This window comes from Orcinus orca, chromosome 1, assembly GCF_937001465.1.
Source record: "Orcinus orca chromosome 1, mOrcOrc1.1, whole genome shotgun sequence".
Classification (NCBI taxonomy): Eukaryota; Metazoa; Chordata; class Mammalia; order Artiodactyla; family Delphinidae; genus Orcinus; species Orcinus orca.
This window is the reverse complement of record NC_064559.1, coordinates 188,341,908-188,369,390: the sequence shown is the minus strand read 5'-3', so window position 1 is coordinate 188,369,390 and position 27,483 is coordinate 188,341,908. Positions and strand designations below refer to the sequence as shown.

General features: G+C 39.3%; 1 protein-coding gene across 21 annotated transcripts in view; it reads right to left on the bottom strand.

Moving 5' to 3' along the window:
• PUM1 (pumilio RNA binding family member 1) overlaps positions 1 to 27,483 on the bottom strand; it is a 127,804-nt gene that overhangs the window by 80,477 nt on the left and 19,844 nt on the right. For all 21 annotated transcript variants that reach the window (XM_033422339.2, XM_033422345.2, XM_033422341.2 and 18 more), the window contains one exon: positions 11,094 to 11,162. In XM_033422339.2, coding sequence (XP_033278230.1) covers positions 11,094 to 11,162 — 69 coding nt within the window. The remainder of the gene's footprint in view (positions 1 to 11,093; positions 11,163 to 27,483) is intronic.

The following is a 27,483-nucleotide window of genomic DNA, read 5'->3' as shown; positions in this document are numbered from 1 at the left end:
TACTGTATAGCACTGGGAACTATATTCAATATCCTATGATAAACCATAATGGAAAAGAATATGAAGAATACATATATGTACAACTGAATCACTTTGCGGTACAGCAGAAATTAACACAACATTGTAAATCAACCATACTTCAATAAAAATTTTAAAAATAATAATAATAAATTAAAAAGCTGGGAAAAAAGCCATGTTCATTCCTGAGAATTTATCTCAACATTAAAGAATTCAAAAGGAAAAAAAAGCTTCACATTCAAAATATAAGAGCAAAAAAGTTGGGAGCAAACTAAATGTTCAATAAGGTACAACTATATGCAACAATACAAGCTCACCCAAAACAGCTATCAGGACTATATGTAATATTTATAAAATAACATTAAATTTTAAAAGCAAAATACAAAATTGTACACGAAAAGACTGCTTATCCTCATGCACCCTTCCCTTTTGGTTCAAGATTGGAAAGAAAAATAAAAACTGAAATAGGTGCTCATTGATGTGGGATTATGGATGACCTGTTACAAAATACACTTTTAGTATGATTTAGAACTGATTTTTAATAAATAAAAATTGAGATTATGGTGGTACAGAATTCACTACAAATAAGGCATTTTCTCTTAAGCAGATACATTTCACTTCAACATAATTTCAAAGTGACAAAAGTTAGTGGGAATTTTGAGAGAGCTCACACCACATGGTTCAGATATGAGTTGGCCAAAAAAATTTGTTCGGGTTTTTCCGTAAGATGTTACAGAAAAACCCGAGTGAACTTTTTGGCCAACACAGTATTTTTAAGCAAGCAGATAATAATTTCCAACCACTTTGAAAACTGTAGCTTAAATAAGGGCTGGTGAAAATCTTCAATGGCTTAATCACAAGCCAATCATTTTTTAATTAAAAATACCTAAGTATATTTAAAAAATAAAGAAAGAAAGAAGATGGTGTTTTCATTTTTCCCTTCTCTTCCAGAAAGTTTAAGGAACATGACCCTCTAAATTCTCATTTCCCATTTATATAACTACTAATTAAGTATCCTGCATTTTTTTTTTTTTTTTTGCGGTACGCGGGGCCTCTCACTGTCGTGGCCTCTCCCGTTGCGGAGCACAGGCTCCGGACGCGCAGGCTCAGCGGCCATGGCTCACGGGCCCAGCCGCTCCACGGCATGTGGGATCTTCCCGGACTGGGGCACAAACCCGTGTCCCCTGCATCGGCAGGCAGACTCTCAACCAGTGCGCCACCAGGGAAGTCCTCCTGCATTTTCTTTAATCAGTTACTCAATACTTACACGTAAAGATTATTTTTAAATGTTTAAACATTTTTGTTCTGTTTCATTTTATTCAAATCGTCAAAAAACTAAGAATCAAAATTTGCTATAATTTATTTCACATTTCACTACTAGGCAGCATCACAATCTGGCATCTAGTAATTACTGCTTAAAATTTTCAGTCTATGTGGCAAGATGATTACTAGTGAAAACAAATTTCCATATTAATTGTCTCTCAACTAAATCTCTTTTTGTTGAAATCTAATATACTCCTTTTAAGAAAGAAAAGTTTAATTTTTTGCATAATTATAACTGCAGTATATAAAATTAAGAGATTTTTAAAAAATATTTTCCAGGGTTATTAAGCACTTTTCATAATAAACACTGTTAATAGTTGTATCTAATGTCCTTTAATAACATTTCCACCACTAAGGATGAAGTTACACAAATCACTTAGGCCTGGCCAATATGAGGTAATTTGATCTTCTCTCTCATATCTGAAAAACCAATATTGGTTTTCTGACCATTGAAAAAATAAAATTTTAGCATCTGAAGTATTTGAACTTACCCTGAAATGCACAACCTGCATGAGCCACTACTGGAAGTAACAAAAGCAGTAAAAAACAAACAAAGTTCTCTGCCCTGAAAGAAAAGATTAAAAAGAAAAACCAGGACTTCCCTGATGGCACAGTGGTTAAGAATCCACCTGCCAATGCAGAGGACACAAGTTCAAGCGCTGGTCCAGGAAGATGCCACATGCTGCGGAGCAACTAAGCCCGTGCTCCACAACTACTGAGCCTGCGCTCTAGAGCTCACGAGCCACAACTACTGAAGCCCGCGAGCCTAGAGCCATGCTCCACAACAAGAGAAGCCAACGCAATGAGAAGCCTGTGCACCACAAGGAAGAGTAGCCCCCGCTCTCCACAACTAGAGAAAGCCCGTGCGTAGCAACGAAGACCCAACATAGCCAAAAATAAATAAACAAACAGGCCAAGAATTAAAATTTTTTTTTAAAAAAGAAAAACCTACCAGGAATCAAACTGGAAGAGTATCTGGCACAGGATGGTCAAGGAACACCTTAAAGGATGGGGGACTTCAGAGCGAGAAGACAGCGGAAAGGACTTTCCACAAAGAGCAAAGGTAGAAATAAAAGCAAGTGGGGCAGGTGCCCACCAATAAAAAAGGAATCCCGCCACCAACTAGAGGTGCAGTAAGGAGAGGGTGAAAAAACAAAACTAGTCCAGCTGCCAGTGAGGCTTTATGGAGCACTGAGGAGCTGGGCTCTAATAATGCTCCAGGCAGTAACAGGGAGTAAAATCATAAAAATTCATTTTAAAAGATTAATTTGAGGGACTTCCCTGGCAGTCCAGTGGTTAAGACTCCGCACTTCCAATGCAGGGGGCACGGATTCAATCCCTGGTTGGGGAACTAAGATCCCACTTGCCACGAGACGTGGCCAAAAAAGAAAGATTAATTTCACATTCCTTTATAAAAAGGAGTGAGGGAAAGCAAATGGATGCTGGGAGGCTAAGCAAAGAGGTCACTGCAGTAACCTAGGCATAAAATGGTAAAAGAAGGGACCTGTGGAAATGGGAGCTGGAAAGGTATAAACTGCTGCTTAGATGTCTCTCTCAACTTTCAAGGCATTTTTTTTAAAGTTATTTAATTTCAAAAGGGAAGATTCATAGCCCATTATGGTGATCAAGAATGAAGTCACTAAGTATACATAAGCCAGTCTACCACTGAAGTTATTTTAATCAGGAATCTATTCCACAGAGTCAGCTGAGTCCAAAGCCTAGATGAAAACAGGATCCAAGTATGTAAGAATATGGTGCTGCAAGTTTAAGTCTACAACTCCAGTGGGTAAAGTTTTAAGGTTGTCCTGAGGATCCACTGTGAGTTGCTGGGAACAGTAAGAGCAAAAAGAGCAATCAAGTAGAGATAAGAAGAATCTGGTAGCTCTTAAATTTTAGGACCACCACAAATTAGACTGAATTGCAAACAGTTCTTTAATTGATGACTACTGTTAAACTTAAAAATGCACTCTGGGGAATTCCCTGGCGGTCCAATGGTTAAGACTCCATGCTTCCACTGCAGGGGGGCACGGGTTCGATCCCTGGTTGGGGAACTAAGATCCCGAGTGCTGCGAGGTGTGGCCAAAGAAAAGAAAAGAAAACAAACAAACAAACAAAAAACCAAAAACGCACTGTCTTCAAAGGAGCACAGGGGTTTCCCAGTGTTCTTTACCACACAAAAAACACAATCACTGTTAACAACTTCATCCTTGAAACTAAACACACAGAAGACGTTGGTTGTTCTTTCAGAAAGCATGCCCTTCAAAAATAAAAAATTCAGAGATACTGTTAGCACCTCAAGCTCCATGAATATTTTGTGGTAAATTAACCTGGGGCAAGCGCCACACTAATCCCTTCTCCACTGCACATCCCTTCCTGAAGCCACTGAAAGTAAAGTTTTCCTTATACCTTCCCACTTCAAGTTATTAGAACAGAGCCAAAAGAAGTTTCTTTTCTCTGATATCTTCATAAAACTTCATGAACAGTAAACTATGTTCAGAAAATGAAGATATTCCCCAGGTGAACTAGGCTTTTCTGCACGATATAGAAAAGGCATGTAAGGAAACAGAAGACAATGTCATCCCGGCCACCTTTAAGTTCCCTATAAATAATGTCATTTGTTTTTATCAAAGTATAAATTACATGGTTTGATCTATAACATAACCATATTAAAGTTATACTAGGTCTAGACTTTAAATAATTATATAAATGATTCCTTGCAATAGTACCTGAGAGCTCAGTGTGTAAAAGAGAAGCCTCCAGATCACTTAGGAAATCTGTAAAGTTCATGAATAAAACCATGAAAACATCTAGATTGCTTCATGATCTACCCCCTTCATATTCCCAAAGCAGGAAGCAAACAGCTCAATTAAGAGAGGATAAAGAGTCCTTTGCCTCAAGATGGGACCAAACACTCAAACCCACCCACACATCCAGTCAGCCTCAGGGTATTTTTAATTATTAAATTGACGAGAAGTGTCTTAGTATGCCAGATATGGACAGGTTCCCTCTTTCATGTGTTCCAGGAGTGGAAAATTTCACAGATGTGCATGTATATCACAGACGTGCATGTATACAAGGAAGACCAACACAGAAAATAAACTATTTCTTCTACACATTTTGCTATAATGAGGACCACAGAATGCATAATTAATTAAGAGACAATGAATTAATTTTGGTGTTCTGGTTCCTCATCAGCAAAACAAAAGTAAACAAGAAAGAATTACACACAACATAGTTTAATACAAGCTTGAACAAGAAATATAATAACAGCAATTCCAATTTTCTAAACACCATTATGTCTGGTTGTATATATATAAAATGAGAATATTTCCATGCCCCAGCAGATGGCCCAGAGGAAGTGTCCTATGATTACAACTACATTAAATAAAAGATCCTTTATAATAAATGCCTTTATATAAGATTCAACTTGGATAACAGCATTGCTGACATGCTATTCATCCTATGTACTCTTCATAAAATAATTACTGAATAATTCAAAAATGTAAAGATTTGCAGAGAAGACTGAATAAATGCTTTTCAGTTTTGTCCGCTCCCCATCCTCCCCTTCACACCCCCACATCCCTGAGGGTGGAAAAGTAATAGGGATAGAGAATACAGGCAATATTAACTGAATTGAACTGAGGTCCCTTGGGGGGAACTTCTGATGTAAAAGAGAAAATAAAGAGGGATCCATACTTAGAAAAAAATATTTACTGGTACACGATTTATTCAACACAATATATTAGGCAGCCACTGTTTACAAAGTACATATTAGCTGAAGCCCCTGCCCTCAGAAAACTTATGTGCAAGGAAATAGAAAACATTTACACAAATCACTATATATAAAATAAATTAGGGCAATAAGAATTATATAAATAAATAATGTGCTACTGAATTCCCCTCTGTAGCTTCTGGTTGGTGAGAGCAAGAAAGCTTTCATAGATGAGCTGATAACTGAAGCTGGACTTTTGCGTACTGGGTAGGCTCTGGACATGAAGAAATGAACAGTAGAAAAGCTCAGGATCTGAGTGATAGAGATCTGGGTTTAAACAGCTGGCTCATGATCATGTTAACCTCTATAATCCTGTTTGCCCAGTATATAAAGGACATCCTAATATTGCAGGACCACTGTGAAGACAATAATGTATATGTGATTAGTACAGTACCTGGAAAATCATATATGTTCAATAGACTGCAGCTATTATTATTTCTGAGCCTAATGAAATAGAACTTGATGTCAATCCACATCTTGACAGTTACAATCTTAGGTGGAGTCACTTGACCTTAGAACTCACTTCCCTCATGTAAAAATAGTCGTGTCTCTCAAAAATCTGTTGGGAGATTCACATAGGTAATGAAATCAATGCCAAAGTGTTTTGAAAAGTGTTAATGTATTACTGCAGTTAATTAGCTTACTTTCAAATAAAGCATACTGATGTGGGTAAAAAGAATAAAAACATTTTAGACAAAGGAGGATAAAAGGGAAGAAATTTAATGAAGACAGATTAAGCAGCATGTGGATCAGCTATTTCCTGATGCAGAGAAGCATGTTTTACTGCATTCAAACATTCCAAGATAGCTTAACGTATACAGGGTTAAGTCCACCCATTCTTCCCAGTGTAGGACAGAAGGCAGATATTGGAATGCATGGGGTTCGACACAGGTCTCAAAGTGACAGGACAGAACTGGGCACCAGGTTCTAAATGTCAGATGCACCCATGTTCTCAGGGTTAGAAGATACCTTCTTATCATCTTCTTCAAAACGCCCAATCCTAATCCCAAAACTATTATGAGATCCCAGGAACTTCCTAAACAAGACTCATAAAAAGGTCACTTCACCTCTAACATGGTCATTAACCTAATAAAGGAAAGTTATTAACTTTCTCCATAACACTTGGCCTGGCTAGCTATGTCTTCTCTAAAGGAACCATTTCATTTTAATAACAAGATGTCAAAAATGCCCAACAACCAAATGGTATTAATACAAAGTTAATGGAACTAGGCAGCTTTTACCATTCCTATGCATACTCAAAAGCTGCATTTTGGGGGGAAAAGGATGTGTTACACTGCTTGGCCAGATATTTTTATAATGCACCACAGGCTCTATTTATTTTTCATCCTTTCTGCAAGAAAGGCTGCATGATCTTGCTAGCAGACAACACATCTCCTTTCCAAAATTCAACCCAGTTTAGAGTCAACTGAGTTACTCTTATGGGACCCTAACTGCAAGGAATTTACAGTGTGAGGTTAGCCCCTCTAGGGCTGTGGATCATAAAAGTACTTTTAGGGCTTCCCTGGTGGCACAGTGGTTGAGAGTCCACCTGCCGATGCAGGGAACACAGGTTCGTGCCCCGGTCCGGGAGGATCCCACATGCCGCGGAGCAGCTGGGCCCGTGAGCCATGGCCACTGAGCCTGCGCTCCGCAACGGGAGAGGCCACAACAGTGAGAGGCCCACGTACCGCAAAAAAAAAAAAAAAGTACTTTTAGCTACCCAAAAGCCTCCAATTCTGTGAGCCATCATGCCATGATGGAAAGATGTGGACTTGGTATCCACATTAGGCTCCTACTTGTCCCGATTTCACAATTACCACCCTATGAGCCCTGATGGACAGACACGTCAATGTCTTATGTAGCTGCACAGTGAATGAGTCACTTAGAGAATCCAATGAAAACTTACAGAACCTCTACATCACACTCTAAAAAAACACATCTTTTAGATACCCTCTGGCATATCCTAGAAAAAGGAGAACTAGTCCTATTTTCTATCTTTTTAAAGCTAGAAATAAGGGCAAACTCCAAGAATCTTAGACTTAAAAGGGTCCTGGAAAACTATCTAGTCCAACATGTGTGTCTTATGGATGAAAAAAAGCAAAGTCCAAAGAAGATGAATGCCTGAGGAAAGGCCAAAAGCGGTGGCATCAGGGTTCTCATCAAGTGAGCTCTTCACCCCATCAAGTTATACCTTTCTTTGGGTTAAGAGCTCTCCAAATCATTGTCGAATTCCTTCCTCTACAAGCCATTCTGCTCTCACACTTACAGGCAGAAATCCTATGTAATGTCTAATGAGAACCTGCAGCTATGTTTTAAATACATCTCACCTTACTCTACTTCCAGGAACGTGGTAGGATTCATTATCACTCTACATACAGATGCACCTTCCAGATTTCATTCCTCAGGTTTACAAACGTGTTTGTAAAAAAGCATAGAAAGCTTTTCTATGCTTCAGTTTTCTAAAACAAAGATGAAGGGCCACATACCTAAATACATTCCATTTATTCCAGAAATAATCACTGTTATTTTAATGTCCCTGAACGCTGTCAGGTTTACTACATGTAAAACATTAAGGACTCTTAAAAAAAGTTCCTTGGTTTTTAAAAGTGAGAAAACCAATTATTCAGAATAAGGTGGCTTTTCTGTCAAAGACTCTCAAAGTACTTTCAAACGAGAACCACTATCCTCTTTGCAAATGCTTTTTCAGGACGTAAAATAAATAAGTCATGCAAGACCATAAACCAACCAAGGCAGAAACAGAACCCAGAAACATCAGGTCAATGAGCCTTCCTCAGTACTACAAAGACACACTCTTGAATACTCAACTAACAGAAATAATCTGTGCCTTTAAACTTTTCAGGACTGGACTTAAAGTTGAATGAAAGGGGCTGCTAGCAAGGAGAGTGAATGAAATATTTGAAAATAATTTGTAGCCCTAAGCCTAAGACATTTTCCTATCTTCCTTTTTATGTTGACTTTTTAGAATAGGAGGTAAGTAAAGCACTTGTAGAGTGTCCTTCAGCTAAGAACAGCTAGCTGTACTTCAGACAACCAGCAAGGTTTGAAGGCAAAGTTTTAAGTAGTCACCTCTGAGCAAGATTTCTAAGAAACACTATCTAGCAAAGTGACTCCAGGAGTCTAGCACTGGCTTTGATAAGGAAAAAAAAAAGTTGCAAGAGCCAGGCAGCACTAACTTTACTAGAAATCAATTACTTTGAATCGAGGCAATTCTCTTTGAACTCTAAAGATTCACAAACTCTTGAACATAGGTATCATCTGCCCTAATGGGGACTCTCACACAAGCACACAGACACACACAAATACAAATAAAATAACTGCAGCAAAAAAATACTGTGCCTGGCTTTATAAATCCATGCAATTTACTTGCAATTTTAGTTTTTATATGGGTAAACACTACATTTACACACATCCCCTCCCAGAGATGCTTTATTGTTTAAAGGGAAGTAAATTTAATGACGTTAAACTAATTAGAAACTATGCTTTTTTATTTTATTATAAAAGCTAGCTTTCTTCATCTCTCTTTTGTGCCCATCTCCCTTGTATCTCTGCAAAAAACATTCCCCCAACCTATACCTATGTGAATCCTAACTAAACTAGAGGACGTTTCCCAAGTCCTATACCTCCATCCAAGTAATCACAAACTACTCCTGCCAATACTGATCACTCTCTTCTCAAAACAGGAACCATACAAAGAAACGCAGTGAACTCTTTCTGTTGTCATGTGTATTCACTCCTTCCTCAACTAGCTAAAGAAAGAGTTCCTTGAATACAAAAACCTCACTCCATACTTAACTTAGTTGTCCCCTTTGTGCCTGGACACTGGGTTATGCTTTCAAAAAATAACTTCAGTTAAGTGTATTTTGGAAGGGAAGTGTATTAAGCGTTTTTTAAAATCCTTCCCCAAATATCAACTGTTATAAAGCTTACTAAAATGAGATTTTTACCATCAATTATTTTATAAGTATTGGTTTCATTTACTCTAAGGGCACGTGCTTTAGAGAGGTAGCCAGGTCAGAGTCCCAGCTCCATCACTTTCTAGATGTGTGACCCTGAGCAAAATTTTTCCTTATCTGGGTAACAGAACCATCCTGAGAGAGTTACTGATGAGATAATACACACAAACCTCTTAGCATCTGCCTAATAGATGGTCAACAAATGGTAGCTATTATTATTACTTTGTTAATAATAAGGAAAGAAGAGTGACACTGCATTACTGTTGGAATGTACTTTGTTTAGTTATTTACATATGCCAACACCTAGCTCTGACGAATTACATACAAACATCAAAAAATGACATCTCTAACAAAAATAAGGAGGTGCGGTCTGGAGACCTTGTGGGGAAGGGATATTTTTGGAAGAAGAAAATGATTTTTTAAATATTTTTGTTGTTAATTTAAATAAAATTCACTTTCTGTTCACTCTTCTTCAATTAAGTTAAGTCTTTAAAGATTATGAAGTGTTACAAAACAGTAACAGGGCATTATTTTTATACTGTGTAACTAATTTTAAAAGACTGGGCTTAGAGTGGACCAGGTTAGAACCACAGGAGTGCGGAAGCAGATGAATGCAGTTTCCCCATCTATAATTAATATGACACATCTGTTAACTTTCTGTTCAAACTGTGCTCCAGAAATTTAGTAAGAAAATCACTTACTCAATAACCAGATAGGGTTTATTGATGTGCACTGTTTCATTAATATTAGGCAGGCACAGGAAACATAAGAACACCTACCAATCTGTTCTTCAAGGTCTAGAGGAAACACAAAAACAGGCCAAAACCCCATGAACCCAAGATAATAGGACACTCGACTCTGACCACAAGATGATTCTGAAAAGTTGGAAACAAAATCTTATAACCAAGGAAGCAAGAATCTTAGGATTAAAACACAAAGACTTTAACTAATGCCCAGCCACAATGGTAGTAAATGAATATTTGTTATAAATCAGGAAATTATCTTAATTTTGAGTCCTTGGAACCTAGAGCAGTGCCTGGATCAAAGAATATTGGCTAAATCAAAGAACAAATGTATTTAATGAACAGTATAAAAGAGAATCCAGAATACAGCTATTCTCCCTCCTTTAAAACATTAAAATAGATATGGGGGCTTTTAAATATTAGATATACAAAATATAAAACAGAAGAAAAAACCTAAGGCTACTTCCCCAGAACAAAAAAAATCACAAGCAAATGCCCCCAGTTTGTGAACCTGTGACATCTTCAGCCATTAATTCAACCTGTATGTTCTACCTATCACCAATACACTCTTATTGTCAACATCTAGAAGCACCAGAAACCTGCTATACTTGATTTATATTCCTCTTTCTTTTAGAATTATGGCAATCTTCACTATCAATATAATGGATGGTAAATTTTGTTTCTGCAAATTTTAAACATTACAAACAAACCAAAATTCTTATTTCTAAATTCTATCTACATAAGGGATGACTGGCTCAGGCCTCAACCTTCTGGAATTATTTCACCAGAAATCTAACAATTCCCTCTTCACATTGGAAGTCTAAACAACTTCCTCAAAAATAACACTGCTCTAAAAATAGGTTATCAACATATTCTGACTAGCATCCAATCTAAAACTCCCTTCCACTGCAAAAGAACCTAACAACTGGAAAATGAGCCAAAGGTTAAGGACATTTTATGCATATAAAACTATTTTGTAAAATTTTAACACCTCAATTTACAACTGACTGTTTAAGATAATATTAATTTGTGCTCACATTTTGGTTTTGTTTTATTTTTAAGACATTAGGCTAAAGTTAACATTCTTCTTATAATGAGATTGTTTTGGCAAAATTCTGCAATATCCCACTCCTATCATGAGGATGGCAACAAGGAAAAGCAAGCACATACTTCTGGAGACTAGATTCGGACACATTTGATGAAAGACAGCTCCAACCTTCTCTTAAAAACAGGCCCACTTTTCTGGCACACCAATTCACTTACCTCTCCCATCGCTCTTCCCTCCAGAGCAAGTGCTTGAAAATCGTGATTCAGCTCATCCATAGAACGTACCTATTGTTTAGAATAGAGGAGGGAATAATTCCAAGTTAGCATCTTGAATTTTACATACACATTAACACAACTGAAAAGCTTTTCTATGTTTACTTTCAGATATTGACAAGACAATAACAATAATCAAGTGACTGAGATTAAACATTCACTTACCTTTAACCATCAGCGTTCAGCAATGACCCCTGCTTTCTCCCCTCCCATTCCCTTTTGTTTTCAAACATGAAAAACACATAATGCAGAAAAAGAAAAAGCAAATTCCATCACACAAGAATTACAGTAGGGACTTCCCTGGTGATCCAGAGGTTAAGAATCCACCTTCCAATGCAGGGGATGCGGGTTCGATCCCTGGTTGGGGAACTAAGATCCCACATGCCATGGGGGCAACTAAGCCTGCGTGCTCTAGAGCCCACACGCCACAACTAGAGAGCCCACATGCTGCTACTACTGAGCCCGCGTGCTGCAACTAAGACCCAACGCAGCCAAATAAATAAATAGATAGATAAATAAATAAGGAAGCAGAGTCTTTAAAAAAGAGAGGGAGAGAATTACTGTAGCTGTATTTCATACATTTTGACTTAATAAGTAAAGATCAACATGTTGAAAAGCAATAATGTATGTAGATGATTATGTGACCTAAACCTTGCTACTGACTCAAAGACCACAGTCCTTATGAAAACTGACTCAGACCACAGTCCTTGTGAAAACAGTTAAGTACAAATTAGGGGATTCATTTGATCCAAGCCAGTATTTCTTTGATAAACCTCAGGTTGAAAGGCGCTACAAACTATATAATGGAGTGCCCCCAACATTTCTCCATATTGGAATATCTCTGGGGGCTCCTAGTATCTGAAAACCAGAAGAAATAAAAAATAGCACATATCACAATGATCTCTTCAAACTTTACTTATCATTAAATGTACTACCCACATCATAACAATCTTTCTAGACTTCAATTAACTCATCTCCAAGGTCATTACTACAAGGTAATATTTAAGAGCAAGAATGAAGTGTGGAATAGATTATGCAAAACAGTCATAATTCAAAAACCCTTTACTGTCCAACAGTCTACTGGTCCTCTCAGTTATGAGCAACAAGTCACCTTTGCTGCCTGAGGCTAGAGTAATGTCCCTTGTTTATTAAAGAGGAAAGTTATTCTTTTTCTTTTTTTAACACCTTTATTAGAGTATAATGGCCTTACAATGGTGTGTTAGTTTCTGCTTTGTAACAAAGTGAATCAGCTATACATATACATATATCCCCATATCTACTCCCTCTTGCATCTCCCTTCCACACTCCCTATCCCACCCCTCTAGGTGGTCACAAAGCACAGAGCTGATCTCCCTGTGCTACACGACTGCTTCCCACTAGCTATCTATTTTACATTTGGTAGTGTATATATGTCCATGCTACTCTCTCACTTCGTCCCAGCTTACCCTTCCCCCTCCCCATGTCCTCAAGTCCATTCTCTACATCTGTGTCTTTATTCCTGTCCTGCCCTAGGTTCTTCAGAACCATTTTTTTTCTTTAGATTCCATATATATGCGTTAGCATACGGTATTTGTTTTTCTTTCTGACTTACTTCACTCTGTATGACAGACTCTAGGTCCATCCACATCACTACAAATAACTCAATTTCATTTCTTTTTATGGCTGAGTAATATAAAGAGGAAAGCTATTCTGCCTACCTGAGAAAGACTGCTGATTGTCTGAAGCAGGACTTTCTCAAACCCCCTCATCCAATCATCACTACCTCCAAATGTATGTGAACAATTTCTAGCAGTGGATAAATGCAAAGAGAGTCAAACTAGGGACAGGCAGGGAGAGGGTAGAGTATGGAGCACGAACCTGAATACAGCTGGGGGAACCAATTTAAGGATTTTATTAACATGCTGACTGAATACCACCCCAATAATCTTAATTTGACTGAACTGTCACCACATAAAAATACAGTCGCATTGTTTTATTTTTTTTTAATTTATTTATTTTATTTTGTTCGCTGTGTTGGGTCTTCTTTGCTGTGCATGGGCTTTCTCTAGTTGTGGCGAGTGGAGGCTACTCTTCGTTGCAGCGCGGGCTTCTCATTGCAGTGTCTTCTCTTTTTGCAGAGCACGGGCTCTAGGAGCACAGGCTCAGTAGTTGTGGCACGCGGGCTCTAGAGCACAGGCTCAGTAGCTGTGGTGCTCAGGCTTAGTTGCTCCACGGCATGTGGGATCTTCCTGGACCAGGGTTCGAATCTGAAGGCGGATTCATAATCACTGCACCACCAGGGAAGCCCGGGTCGCGTTGTTTTAAATTACACATTTTCAAAACCCAGAGCTGACACTATGCTACAAATGATACATCGTGTCACTAAGATGTAACAGCTTTGGGATGCTTGACAAAAATGTAAATTTATAAAATTCAAAATGACACTAAATTTAAGCCATATGAGAACAAAGACATAGAGATAAGGCCTGTTACTGTGGTAAAACAGTTTCAAAGGGCCTTGAAACAGAAGCTAGGCTCACAGTACAAGGCGTTTACATTATTTCAGTAAGCACACTGAATAAGCTCCTAAACTACAGGTGGTAAAGGAGGGGAGGGGAGATGAGGACAGCATCTTAGCTAAACTCTACAAACGTCAGATAAAATCATTTTGAACCTTCAGGCCAGAGTTAACATTTACAAAGCATGTAAATTAAACACATAAAGTTCTACATCTAGCTTTTGCTGTGGAATCTAAACATGCATTTAACTAGATGCTAGGCGTTTCTTGAAAATCCAAAAACCTACAAATAGTTTTAACCAAGAATGTTGGAATTCTATTTATATTTCCCAAGAAAAAAGTAGGAGTGGCTACAAAAATGAAAAAAATAAAGTAGGAATGGTAAGGGAAGGCAGAGAACATGCAATATGCATATTTATGTAATCATTACAACAATCTCACAGTAATTATTCCCATTTGAGAGATTAGAACTGAGCCTCACAGAAATGCCTTCCCCAACCACTGTTGAGTAGGGAAGAGTGTTTAGATGGCATTTCCAGGATCTAAATCCAGATGTTCCAATTCAAAGTGCAATGTCCTTTCTATGTTATCAAGCTGCCTCCAGGGCAGCCACAGGAAGTTTCCACCCCCAGATAGAACTGCCTTCACAGCTTTTGCTGTGGGCTTTGATGAGTCAGCTCTCTTGGTCTTCTTGCCTTTGCTTTCCACTGTCTCCTCCCCCTACCTTCAAAATTTGCCCATCCTTCCCTCACAGCAATTTCCATCCCTTTCTATACTGCCTTCCCACCCACCCGTCATTCTCTCTCCTACCACGTTTTATTTGCTGGCTCGCTCACCCTCTCAGGTCTCCTCACCCTCTCTTTATCTTCAGCTCTCTGTTCACCTCCTCCAGCTCTCCCTCTTCCAGGGTGTGTCTCTCTCTGCCCCACATACAAGGTGAACCACTACTCCTCCTACCTCCTATAGACAACGAGAATGGAGCCTTTGCTAGTACAGAAACTCCATTTTAAACCATTTACCCACAGTTGAGTAGACAAGATAAACCAAGTCACTCTCACAAAAGTGTTTTTAACTAGTCAGGAACTTATTGTTTATAATGGGAGCTATACCTGATATGGTCATCAACACCAGGCAGACTCTCAACAAAATTCTTCCTAGGAAACAAAACTAATGATCAGAAGAAGACGCTCAGGAATCAAGAAAAACCAAATGATGAAAACAGACGACTGTAAGAAACTTCTTGGGCAGGTAACAGAAACCTTTTCTATCATAAAGGAGAAAAGCTGGCTGTAAATTATAATCAAAGAAAATGCTCCCATCAGGACAGAACTATCTTTTCAAGTTCTTGTACTCGACACCTCCCCCTCTTTCTCTAGTATTCAATTTGAGTGAAGGGTTAATGTTAATTTCTACTACGACTTACTAATTCCATCTTCACTTTTGCTAAATGTCTGTAAGGCTTCCTGCCTTCCACTAAATAACCTATCACCTCTGGTTTCACAAAACTATTTCCTATTTTTCTCTGTGGGCTACTTGACAGCTGCCCATCTCACACCCATCCAGGACTTTCTCTACTGAGGCCCCACCCCATAAAAGCATCTCTTACTCCCTTTACTGAAGAGGCAAAGTGAGAAAACCACGTTAGTGTCTGACCTACCTCATATTTCCTCACTTCATCCCACCCAAGAATATCATCTGTACAAATGACCTAGCTTCTGAGTTTCCTTTCCATTTCCCAGATACCAGAACTTCCTTTTGTAAGCCTCAACACCTGTAGTCTTCTTCTAACATAGACCTTGTCCTAACTAGAATCATAATTTTGCAAATTAAGTTGGTGTTTTACCGCATAGGAAGTTATAAAATCAAAACAGATAAACCCGGAACTATACATCACATTTGAAAAATTACGCAAAAGCATCACTTTACAAATCATTAAGAATGATATTCTAAAGTGCATTCCTTGAGAAGCCCTACTTACCATACCCAACATCCCATACACTTATCAGAATCAATGAATGATATACACTTCACTATTTCCATCTGTAAAACTGAGATAACACTGGCTACTTTATACGTTTACTATGAAGACTAAATGAGGGACTTCCCTGGTGGCACAGTAGTTGAGAATCCTCCTGCCAATGCAGGGGACACGGGCTCGAGCCCTGGTCCAGGAAGATCCCACATGCCACGGAGCAACTAAGCCGGTGCACTGCAACTACTGAGCCTGCGCTCTAGAGCCCACAAGCCACAACTACTGAAGCCCACGTGCCTAGGCCCATGCTCCACAACAAGAGAAGCCACCACAATGAGAAGTCACCGCAATGAGAAGCCCGCGCATCGCAACAAAGAGTAGCCCCCACTCACCGCAACTAGAGAAAGCCCGCGCGCAGCAACGAGGACCCAATGCAGCCATAAATAAATAAATTCATTAAAAAATATATTAAATGAGACATGTCCAATACCTAGTAGGCATTTATTCAACTATATCCATCTCACAGGTTATTCTCTTTAAGTTACTGAAATGTCCCCATACATCCATCTCTTCTTTCCCTATCCTCGGTTAGCAAAGGGTAGGTTTTGGTCATTCCAGGGAGGTGAGCCTCTCTCTATATAGGTCAGCATTTTCATAATCAATATTAGAAGTACCCAGATCACACAAACGTCTAACTTACTTTCTAAAACTTAGCATTTCAAAGTACAACCATTTTTCTCTCTTCTCAATTCCCAGCTAATCCTCAATTCAGAGAAACTTCCATTCTAATCCATTCAGAAACTTCCAACATATAAAAATAAAAATCATCACTAGTTCAAGCTCATGTTTTTTCCGTTCTCATAAGAAAAAAAAAAACATCTCAATAAAGTCACCTTCTCAAATTCCTTCATTCCCTGACTTCCATACCACTATGATCTCCTGGTTCTCCTCCTACTTCTCTATTCAGATTTTTGTCTTTTGGCCAGCCAACATCGCAGTCAAGGAAAAAAAAAAACCCACTGAAACTCAGACTTGGGTATAAAGGAATCCAAATTTAAGGAGTTAATGATCCAAATATGTAACAAATTACATTTATCAGATTTTCAAGCAGATATATATTACTGAACATTAAATCTCAAAGAACAAAGCGGGTACCATGGTGGTCCATGCAGTCCAATATAAAAGACCTAAAAAAGAAGCAACTTTTGACAGCATTCTGGCTCAGTTCTTGGCCTTACTTTACTAGCATTCCTGCCCTTGGATTGCTGTCACTTAACTGCTCAGGGTGTCTTTACAATGAAAGTCCCCTCACTTGAGCTAATTTGGCCACTTCTCTGTTGATTGTATACAAGAACCAAACTCAAACACAATAGGTACCACTAAGTTGGTATTTATGAAATCACACTGGAAGTCTATATTTTAAAACAGTAATCAGAGCTATGTAGTGCACTTGGAAAAATAAAGTTCAACAAAGCAACACTTTTTTGAATATTTTCTGTAACAGACCTATTTCAAGACACCTGCCTAGAAAGGGCAACTTTGTGATTCCCACCACCTCTGGCCACAAACAACTATAACAAAAGTATTCTCCTAAATGGCCAAACCCCTAGTACCTGAAGAGAAGTGATAAACTGACCTAATCAGATACTTCTCCTTAGCATTCAGGCCAGATAGCAATGGAGAGATAAAGTGAAATTCCCTAAACACTTGGCAGTTGTAGCTGTCATTTTGGGTCAAGTATAACCCGGTGAATAAGCAGTAGATGGTCAACACAAAGAAGAGAAAGAATGTGCTGAAAAAAATCAGAGACAAGACACTATGGAACCCCTATGGAAACAGAAAAGCCTCCTAGTGCCCAGGAGGCCCACGTATATATTTCCTGCTCTGGGGTTCAGAGAGAATCCCTGGTGTTCCTTCATTTAATGCCCTGAATTTTTGCCAAGCAGAAAAGACTTCTATACCTTGAGACTAAAACTGCCTTTACTAGAATATTTATTTCCTCAACCACTGAATCTCAGTTCTCAGGCATTTTTCTCCTCCACACCTTTGTTCCCCTGGAGGATTTTTTGCAAAGGCAAGCCTAGATCACGATGGCTCCATTTCACTAACACAGATCCAGAACAATACAAGCAGAAGAGCTGGTGCCAAGAACCATTACAGGAAGGGGATACCAGAGAGAAAAAGCCAGCAAATGCAGGAGAAACTTGAACAATGAGAAGAAGAAATGGAATACGAGGATTAACCTAATCTGAATTTAATCATTAATGGAAAAACATTTAATAAGTCTGTTCTACACCATCTTCTGCTTTCTTGTATCTGTATTATAAATAATAACAACAACGAATATTTACTGAGACTTACTTTGTGCCAGGTCCTGTCCTATAAAAATCTTTATATGCTGTATGATCTCTTTAATATTCGTAACAATTTGAAAATGCAGGTACTCTTATCCCCATTTTGTGAGAAAAGCAAAAAGTTATCACATTCCTCTAATAAAATATAAATAAATCAACATTCTTCTTGATTACTGGGAAAAAACAAAAGACTACTCTTTAAGCTTAGGAGGAGGCAAACCCTACTACGTGATCTTATTTATTCACTGTTAATAGCAACACTAAATACCAGCATTTGCTGAGTTTTCAAGGCACTGTACTGCAAAATAGACATTATTCCATTTTATAGATGAGGATCAAGGTTCAGAGGCATGATCTGTCTAAAGTCATATAGCAGATAAAGATCAGAAGTGGAATTCAAATTCAGCTCTCTATCCCCTTTACTAGCACTTCTTTCTGTTCTCATCAAAGATAAGCACAAGGGCTCCAGGACACCTGGCTTAAACAGCTGTTGTTCTGGAAACTGATTACTACACTGGTTTTTTTTCTAATTCTATTTATTTATTTGTTTATTTTATTTTTGGTTGCATGTTGGGTCTTCGACACTGCTCGTGGGTTCTCTCCAGTTGCAGCGAGCGGAGGCCACTCCTCGCCGTGGTGAGTGGGCTTCCCAACGCGGTGGCCTCTCCCGTTGCGGAGCACGGGCTCCAGGGGCACCGGCTTCAGCAGTTGTGGCACGCGGGGTCAGCAGCTGCGCCATAGGGGCTCAGCTGCTCCGCAGCACGTGGAGTCCTCCCGGACCAGGGCCCGAACCCGCGTCCCCCCGGCATTGGCAGGCAGACTCTTAACCACTGTGCCACCAGGGAAGCCCTACATTATTTTTATACAGGAGGAAAATGAAGTCACCACAGCAGCCAGGATTAGGCTGAACTTCCATTTTTTTTTATTATTATGTATCATTAAAAACTACTACTACCTTGGACTTCCTTAGTGACGCAGTGGTTAAGAATCCGCCTGCCGGGCTTCCCTGGTGGCGCAGTGGTTGATAGTCCGCCTGTCGATGCAGGGGACACGGGTTCGTGCCCCGGTCCGGGAAGATCCCACATGCCGCAAAGCAGCTAGGCCCGTGAGCCATGGCCACTGAGCCTGCGCGTCCGGAGCCTGTGTTCCACAACGGGAGAGGCCACAACAGTGAGAGGGCCCGCGTACCGCAAAAAAAAAAAAGGAATCCGCCTGCCAATGCAGGGTACATGGGTTCAAGCCCTGGTCCGGGAAGATCCCACATGCCATGGAGCAACTAAGCCTGCGCGCCACAACTACTGAGCCTGCGCTCTAGAGCCCGCTAGCCACAACTGCTGAGCCCGCATGCCACAACTACTGAAGCCTGCATGCCTTGAGACCATGCTCCGCAACAAGAGAAGCCACTGCAATGAGAAGCCCAGGCACCACAACGAGGAGGAGCCCCTGCTCGGCACAACTACAGAAAGCCTGTGAGCAGCAATTAAGACCTAACGCAGCCAAAAGTAAATAAGTAAACAAATTTATTTAAAAAAAACTGCTACTACCTTTAGCAATTAAATACCATTGAAGTTCCAAATTATATAATGTGTTGATGGCATTCAGCTAGGATAGTTAACAGACCCAAGTGATAAACTGTAAGTTACCAAAATTGATTTGCTACCATACTACCATAATACATACACCTCACGGAAATGTCAGCACTTCATAAACATAAAAGAAAACAATTTATAAAGTAAAAAGAATAAATAATATTTTCAGAAGCAGTTAATAAAGCCTATGATACTAGTGACCTTTAACTACAAAAACCTCACAATTGCTGGTTCTGACGGTCTTCATCTTAATTTCACCAATCATGATCAAGCTGAAATCAGTAAGGAGAGCAAGGACATTTTAACTGGAGAGAGAAACTGTCTAATTGATATGGAAGAACCTAATAAGTGTAAAACTTAAGATGATGATAAATCTTATCTCCACTTGTCTGGAAACTACTACCTGTAGCAATCTGTCTGAATGGTATACTCCTGACTTCCAAAAGAACAAATTCCAAAAGCATGAAAGAGACTCCTACACAACTACTATTATAGATCACACTTACAACAAAAAATGGTTATTTGCAAATAGAGGATACATCAAGGGTCTTCATTAGCAGTAAAAGTTTCATTCTGAAATACCAATCTCAAAAGATGACATATGGAAAAAGCAAAAAAACTAAATCAAGAATGTTCACCAGAAGTTCTTAAATCGAGTTGTGGCAAATGTGTATCAGGCTCTTTTCAAACAATGAAACCAAATTTAATATATTTGCCATCATTGGAATCTTACCAGCACAGTGTAAGAATCTATGTAAATAATGTGAAAATAACAAATATTTGTCCACAAAAAAAGACACAGAATTTGCTTTTCCAAACTTTTACTAATATTAAATTTTTTGAGATTCACTTTGTCATCCCTGTGCTCTCTAATGGACATGTAATAGTAGGCATAAAAGGCTTGTAAGAATTTTTACCATAAGAACAGTCTGTGAAAGAAAACAAATTATGGGCCTCCACAGCCACTGATATAAATTTTCTACAAATTGTAAGACAGTGAATATTTTTTAATAGATGTACAACTTAGACTACCAGTGAAAACAACAATTGTGAAAAGTAAGTGGAAGAACTATCAACTACAAGGCATGCCTACAGTGGTAGTCTCTGCGGATTGATTCGGGGGTGAGAGGGCGACTACTTATATAAAGCCTGCTTCTCTAGTTAATCTGTTCTCCCTTTTCGACAGACTAGGAGTGGAGAAATTTACAATGAAGTTCAAAGACCATGATACAGCTGTCTTACTGCCTTCTCAACTACTGAAATAACATCTACTAAGTAGCAAAACTGCACTTTAGCAATAGTGCCATGGCAGTTTGTCTTATCTCCCTAAAAGTAAACCCCACAGTATTAAAAACATGACAGGCATTACATACAAATATTTGTAACGTGAGAAATTACCCTCAATCTTCGGAGTGACAAAATAGCAGAAACATGACTTCCACAGCCAGCTTCTTTAAAATGATTCTTATCTTGTTTAAAAGAACACATTGTCATGCTTTTTCGAGCTTTTCAAGAAAGAAATTTGACAATATGCATCAAGTTTTATAAACGTTCATGCCTTTTGATCCAGTAATTCTACTTCTAGGAATTTAGCCTAAGCAAATAACCAGAAATATGGGCAAAGATTTGTTATCGAATATCTTCATCGTGGCACTGTGATGTGAAAAGTGGTTTGAGGGACTTCCCTGGTGGTCCAGTAGTTAAGATGCTGCGCTTCCAATGCAGGGGGCGCAGGTCTGAACCCTGGTTGGGGAACTAAGATGCCACATGGCCAAAAAAATTAAAAAATAAGAAAAAAATAGCAAAATATTTTTTAAAAGTGCACAATAAGCACCTTTGCTTATAAAGCTTACTCTTTTTTTTTTTTTGCGGTATGCGGGCCTCTCACTGTTGTGGCCTCTCCCGCTGCGGAGCACAGGCTCCGGACGCGCAGGCTCAGTGGCCATGGCTCACGGGCCTAGTCGCTCCGCAGCATGTGGGATCTTCCCGGACCGGGGCACAAACCCGTGTCCCCTGCATCGGCAGAAGACTCTCAACCACTGCGCCACCAGGGAAGCCCAAGCTTATTCTTTATTTTAGTTGATTAAGATGTTTCTAGAAGAGGATTATTGGTTTGAAAGGTAATAATATATTAAAGACTTCATAAATGTTAAATTTAGTTTCAGAAGCTTCTTTCTGATTTTTTTTCATTGACATTATAGAAAACGTAGAAACTACTGATGAAGTTTTAGGTTAACATTTGAGTATATTACCTTCCAGTCTTATTTTGTGTATGTCTCTATATGGAAATATACACATATCATTTTATGTATGTAGATTTGTGGCCTATTATAGAATCCTTACACATAAACGTATTCTCTAAGACTTTAAAAAATGTTTTAAGTAGCTACATAAAATTCTGTAAATGAATATATGCTGTATTTAATAATTCCTGCTGTATTTAAACTTTTTCAAACCACTTTTTTAAAAATAAATTTTTATTTTACTTTATTTATTTATTTATTTACTTATTTATTTGGCTGCATCGGGTCTTAGTTGTGGCATGCAGGATCTTCGTTGAGGCATGTGGGATTTTTTTGTTGCAGCGCATGGGCTCTTCATTGTGGTGCGCAGGCTTCTCTCTAATTGTGGAGTGCGTGTTTTCTCTTCTCTAGTTGTGGTGCGCATGTTTTCTCTTCTCTAGTTGTGGTGCGCAGGCCCCAGGGTGTTTGGGCTCAGCAGTTGTGGCTCGCGGGCTTAGTTGCCCTGTGGCATGTGGGATCTTAGTTCCCCTGTGGCATGTGGGATCTTAGTTCCCCCACCAGGGATCGAACTCGCGTGCCCTGTATTGGAAGGAAGATTCTTAACCAGTTTAATCCTTGGTGGGGAACTAAGATCCTGCAAGCTGCCATACGAAGTACTGATACATGCTACAATGTGCATGAACCTTAAAAACATGCTAAGTGAAAGAAGCCAGACACAAAAGGCCACATGTTATATGATTCCATTTATATGAAATGTCCAAAACAAACAAATGTAGAGAGACAAGAATAGGTTTTTGTTTGCCAGGGACTTAGGAAAGGGGGAAATTGACAATGACTACTAATGAGTACAGGGTTTCTTTTGGGAGTGCTAAAAATGTTCTAGTGTTAGAAAGCACGATGGTTGCATAGCACTATAAAAACACTAAAAACCACCAAATTGTAAACTTAAGGGTAAACTTTATGGTATGTGAATAATATCTTAGTAAAGCTGTTATTTAAAAATAGGAGAGGCTTCCCTGGTGATGCAGTGGCTAAGAATGCCTGCCAATGCAGGGGACACAGGTTCGAGCCCTGCTCTGGGAAGATCCCACATGCCGCAGAGCAACTAAGCCCATGCACCTCAACTACTGAGCCTGCGCTCTAGAGCCCACCAACCACAACTACTGAGCCCATGCGCTGCATCTACTGAAGCCCATCCTCTAGAGCCCGTGCTCAGCAACAAGACAAGCCCGCGCACCGCAACTAAGAGTAGCCCCCATTCCCCACAACTAGAGAAAGCCTGCGTGCAGCAACGAAGACCAAACACAGCCAAAAATAATAAATAAAAATAAATAAATTTTTAAAAATAAAATAAATCTTTTTTTAATAAATAAAAATAGGAGATGGCAAACACTTTCTGTAACATGTCAAATAACAAATAATACAGGCTGGGACTTCCCTGGTGGTCCACTGTGGTGCGCAGGCTTCTCTCTAATTGTGGAGTGCATGTTTTCTCTTCTCTAGTTGTGGTGCGCATGTTTTCTCTTCTCTAGTTGTGGTGCGCATGTTTTCTCTTCTCTAGTTGTGGTGCGCAGGCCCCAGGGTGTTTGGGCTCAGTAGTTGTGGGTAGCCCGCAAAGCGTCTTTGTCAGGTATTCTTTGTTTTTATTTTCAACTACACATTTAAAAATGTAAAAACCATTCTTAGCTCAAGAGCCATACATAAACAGGCAGCAAGCTAGATTTGGCAGGGAGGCCATAGTTTGCCAAACCTGGTTTAAAAATAAGCCATTCCTAAAATGTTTACAAGGGAATGTGTGCTAAGTTAACGCTGATCCAAAAACTAAGCAAAGCTCTCTTATCAAACTTATAAATGGAGCTTCCACAAATGTTATTGGATAAAGGGAACACAGGGAAACATATCAAACAGAATTTAGTACTTTTATTAATAATTAAGATCACATATTGGGTTGGCCAAAAGGTTCATTCGGTTTTTCTGTAAGATGGCTCTAGTACCACTTAGCTGTCTTTAACTTCATTCGAAACAATTTTGTTAGATTGCATGTGACAGCTGTCATATCAGCGTGCATTTAAAAAAAGACTTATCGGGCTTCCCTGGTGGTGCAGTGGTTGAGAGTCCGCCTGCCGATGCAGGGGACAAGGGTCCGTGCCCCAGCTCGGGAAGATCCCACATGCTGCAGAGCGGCTGGGCCCCTGAGCCATGGCCGCTGAGTCTGCGCGTCCGGAGACTGTGCTCCACAACAGGAGAGGCCACAACAGTGAGAGGCCCGCGTACCGCAAAAAAGAAAAAAAAAAAAAAGACTTATCAAAATTGGTGAATTTTTGTGTAGCCATTTTCATACTGAAGCTGGAAGAAAAAAGCAACATATTCAGCATACTATGCTTTGTTATTTCAAGAAAGGTAAAAATGCAACTGAAACGCAAAAGAAGATCACACAGTGTATGGAGCAAGGGCTGTGACTGATCAAAAGTGTCAAAAGTGGTTTGCGGGATTTCCCTGGTGGTCCAGTGGTTAAGAATCCGCCTTCCAATGCAGGGGACTCGGGTTCAATCCCTGGTCAGGGAACTAAGATCCCATGTGCCACGGGGCAACTAAGCCCGAGAACCACAACTACTGAGGCCGCAAGCCACAACTACCGAGCCCGTGCGCTCTGGAGCCCGCACGCACCTCAATGAAAGATCCCACATGCTTCAACAAAGATCCTGCATGCTGCAACTAAGACCCAACACAGTCAAATAATTTTTTTTTTTAAGTGGTTTGAGGGGCTTCCCTGGTGGTGCAGTGGTTAAGAATCCACCTGCCAATGCAGGGAACACGGGTTCAAGCCCTGGTCCGGGAAGATGCCACATGCCGCGGAGCAACTAAGCCCAGGCGCCACAACTACTGAGCCTGCGCTCTAGAGCCCGCGAGCCACAACTACTGTGCCCGCGGGCCACAACTACTGAAACCCATGCGCCTAGAGCCCGTGCTCTGCAACAAGAGAAGCCACCGCAATGAGAAGCCCGCACACCTTAACTAAGAGTAACCCCCACTCACCAGAACTAGAGAAAGCCTGCACGCAGCAACGAAGACCCAACGCAGCCAAAACTTAATTAATTAATTAATTTTTAAAAAGTGGTTTGCAAAGTTTTGTGCTGGAGATTTCTTGCTGGACGATGCTCCACAGTCGGGTAGACCAGTTGAAGTTGATAGTGATCAAATCGAAACATTAACTGAGAACAATCAACGTTATACCACTCAGGAAATAGCCGACATACTCAAGATACCCAAATCAAGCGTTGAAAATCATTTGCACTACCTTGGTTATGTGAATCGCTTTGATCTTTGGGTTCCACATAAGTTAAGCCAAAGAAACCTTCTTGACCATATTTCCGCATACAATTCTCTACTGAAACATAACGAAAATGTTCTGTTTTTAAAACAAATTGTGACGGGCAATGAAGAGTGGATACTGTACAATAATGTGGAACGGAAGAGATCACAGGGCAAGCAAAATAAACCACCAACAACCACACCAAAGGCCGGTCTTCATCCAAAGACAGTGATGTTGTGCATATGGTGGGATTGGAAGCGAGTCCTCTATTATGAGCTCCTTCCAGAAAACCAAACGATTAATTCCAACAAGTACTGCTCCCAATTAGACCAACTGAAAGCAGCACTCGATGAAAAGCATCCAGAATTAGTCAACAGAAAACGCATAATCTTCCATCAGGATAACAAAAGACCGCATGTTTCTTTGATGACCAGGCAAAAACTGTTACAGCTTGGCTGGGAAGTTCTGATTCATCCGCTGTATTCACCAGACATTTCACCTCTGGATTTCCATTTATTTAGGTCTTTACAAAATCCTCTTAATGGAGCACCTGGAACAGTTCTTTGCTCAAAAAGATAAAAAGTTGTGGTAAGATGGAATTATGAAGTTGTCTGAAAAATGGCAGAAGGTAGTGGAACAAAAGGGTGAATACGTTGTTCAACAAAGTTCTTGGTGAAAATGAAAAACGTGTCTTTCATTTCTACTTAAAAGCCGAAGGCACTTTTTGGCCAACCCAATAAAACTAAGACAAGAATTAAAAACCATATTAAAAAATAAAGATAGCTGCTCACATATTAGAAGAAGTTGAACACCATTAGCCATCAGGGAAATACAGATTAAAACCACAATGAGATATCATTACGTATGTATCAGAATGGCTAAAATAAAAAACAGTAATACCACCAAATGCCGTTGAGCGCACAGAAAAATTGTATTATTCAAACATTACTGGTCCAGAAAACAACTCGGCCGTTTCTTTATAAACTAGACATGCAACTACCATTATTACCTAGCAATTGGACTCCTCGGCTTTTATCTGATGTTCACACAAAAACCTGCACATGAATGTTCACAGCAGCTTCATTTACAATAACTAAAAACTGGAATCAGCCCAGATGTCCTTCAACGGGTTAAACAAACTATGGTGCATCTGCACCATGCACACTATGCAGCAATAAAAAGGAATGGCCTACCACAGGCAACAAGTTGGATGAGACTCCAGAAAAGTATGCATAGCAAAAAAGGCCAGTCCCCACCAAAGGCTATATGTATGGTATGACTCCATTTATATGACTTTTTTGAAATGACAAAATTGTAGAAATGGAGAATAGGATAGATTAGTGGTTGGGGGGAGGCCCCCCCAACCCCTGCAAAGGGAAAGGGGGTGTGTAAAAAGGGCTACTCAAGGGTCCCTTGTTGTTTTGGAACTATTCAGTACTTTGTGGTGGTTAAGTATATGAACCTATACAGATGGTAAAATTATATTGAACTTCGTATACACACACACACACACACACACACACCCCCAAATGAGTACAAGTAAAACTGGAGATGTGAATAGGACTGGATGGATTTTAACGTCAATAACCTAGCTGTGATGCTATACTACACAATGTTACCTACAAAGGTTATACTGTAAAATGGGGAAATAGAGGAACGTATACAAAGGATCTCTCTGTATTATTTCTTACAACTGCAGGAATCAACAAATAACTAAGTCAAAATTTTAATTTAAAGAAAGATGACTGCTATGAAGAAACAACGAAGACACGACTTAAAATGATGGTTCCCAAGCACGAAAACTAAAAGAATCAAATATACAACCAAAGGAACCTTTCTCAAGCTACAAAACTATGCAGCTCTCACCCACATAGCACACAAAAATCACATCCTGACCAAACTACCCTAAATTTGGAGAATTCAAAAAAAAATAGAACTTACCCTTGGTTCTCTAAAACACTACCCGCCAAAGACAATAAAATGAGATCTACCATCAATGGCCCGAAGATTTTTATGTCCTGACACAATTGTCTTTCATGTATAAAGGCTATAAGAACACAATATACAAAAGAAGTAATAAAATACGCCACCCACACGTCACCTTTCAAGCAATGACTGTATCAAGCACTCCAGCCAACCAAGACAATTAAAATTAAGCACACAAAAATGGATAAACTGTCATACAACTATTTAATGGGATACTACTAATTAAAAGGATCCATTTATTGTTATATATAACATGGATTCTCAAATGTAGTATGCTAAGTGAAAGAAACCAGATTCAAAAGCTACATACACTTACAGTATATATATATATATATATATATATATATATATATATATATATATATGACATTTTGGAAAA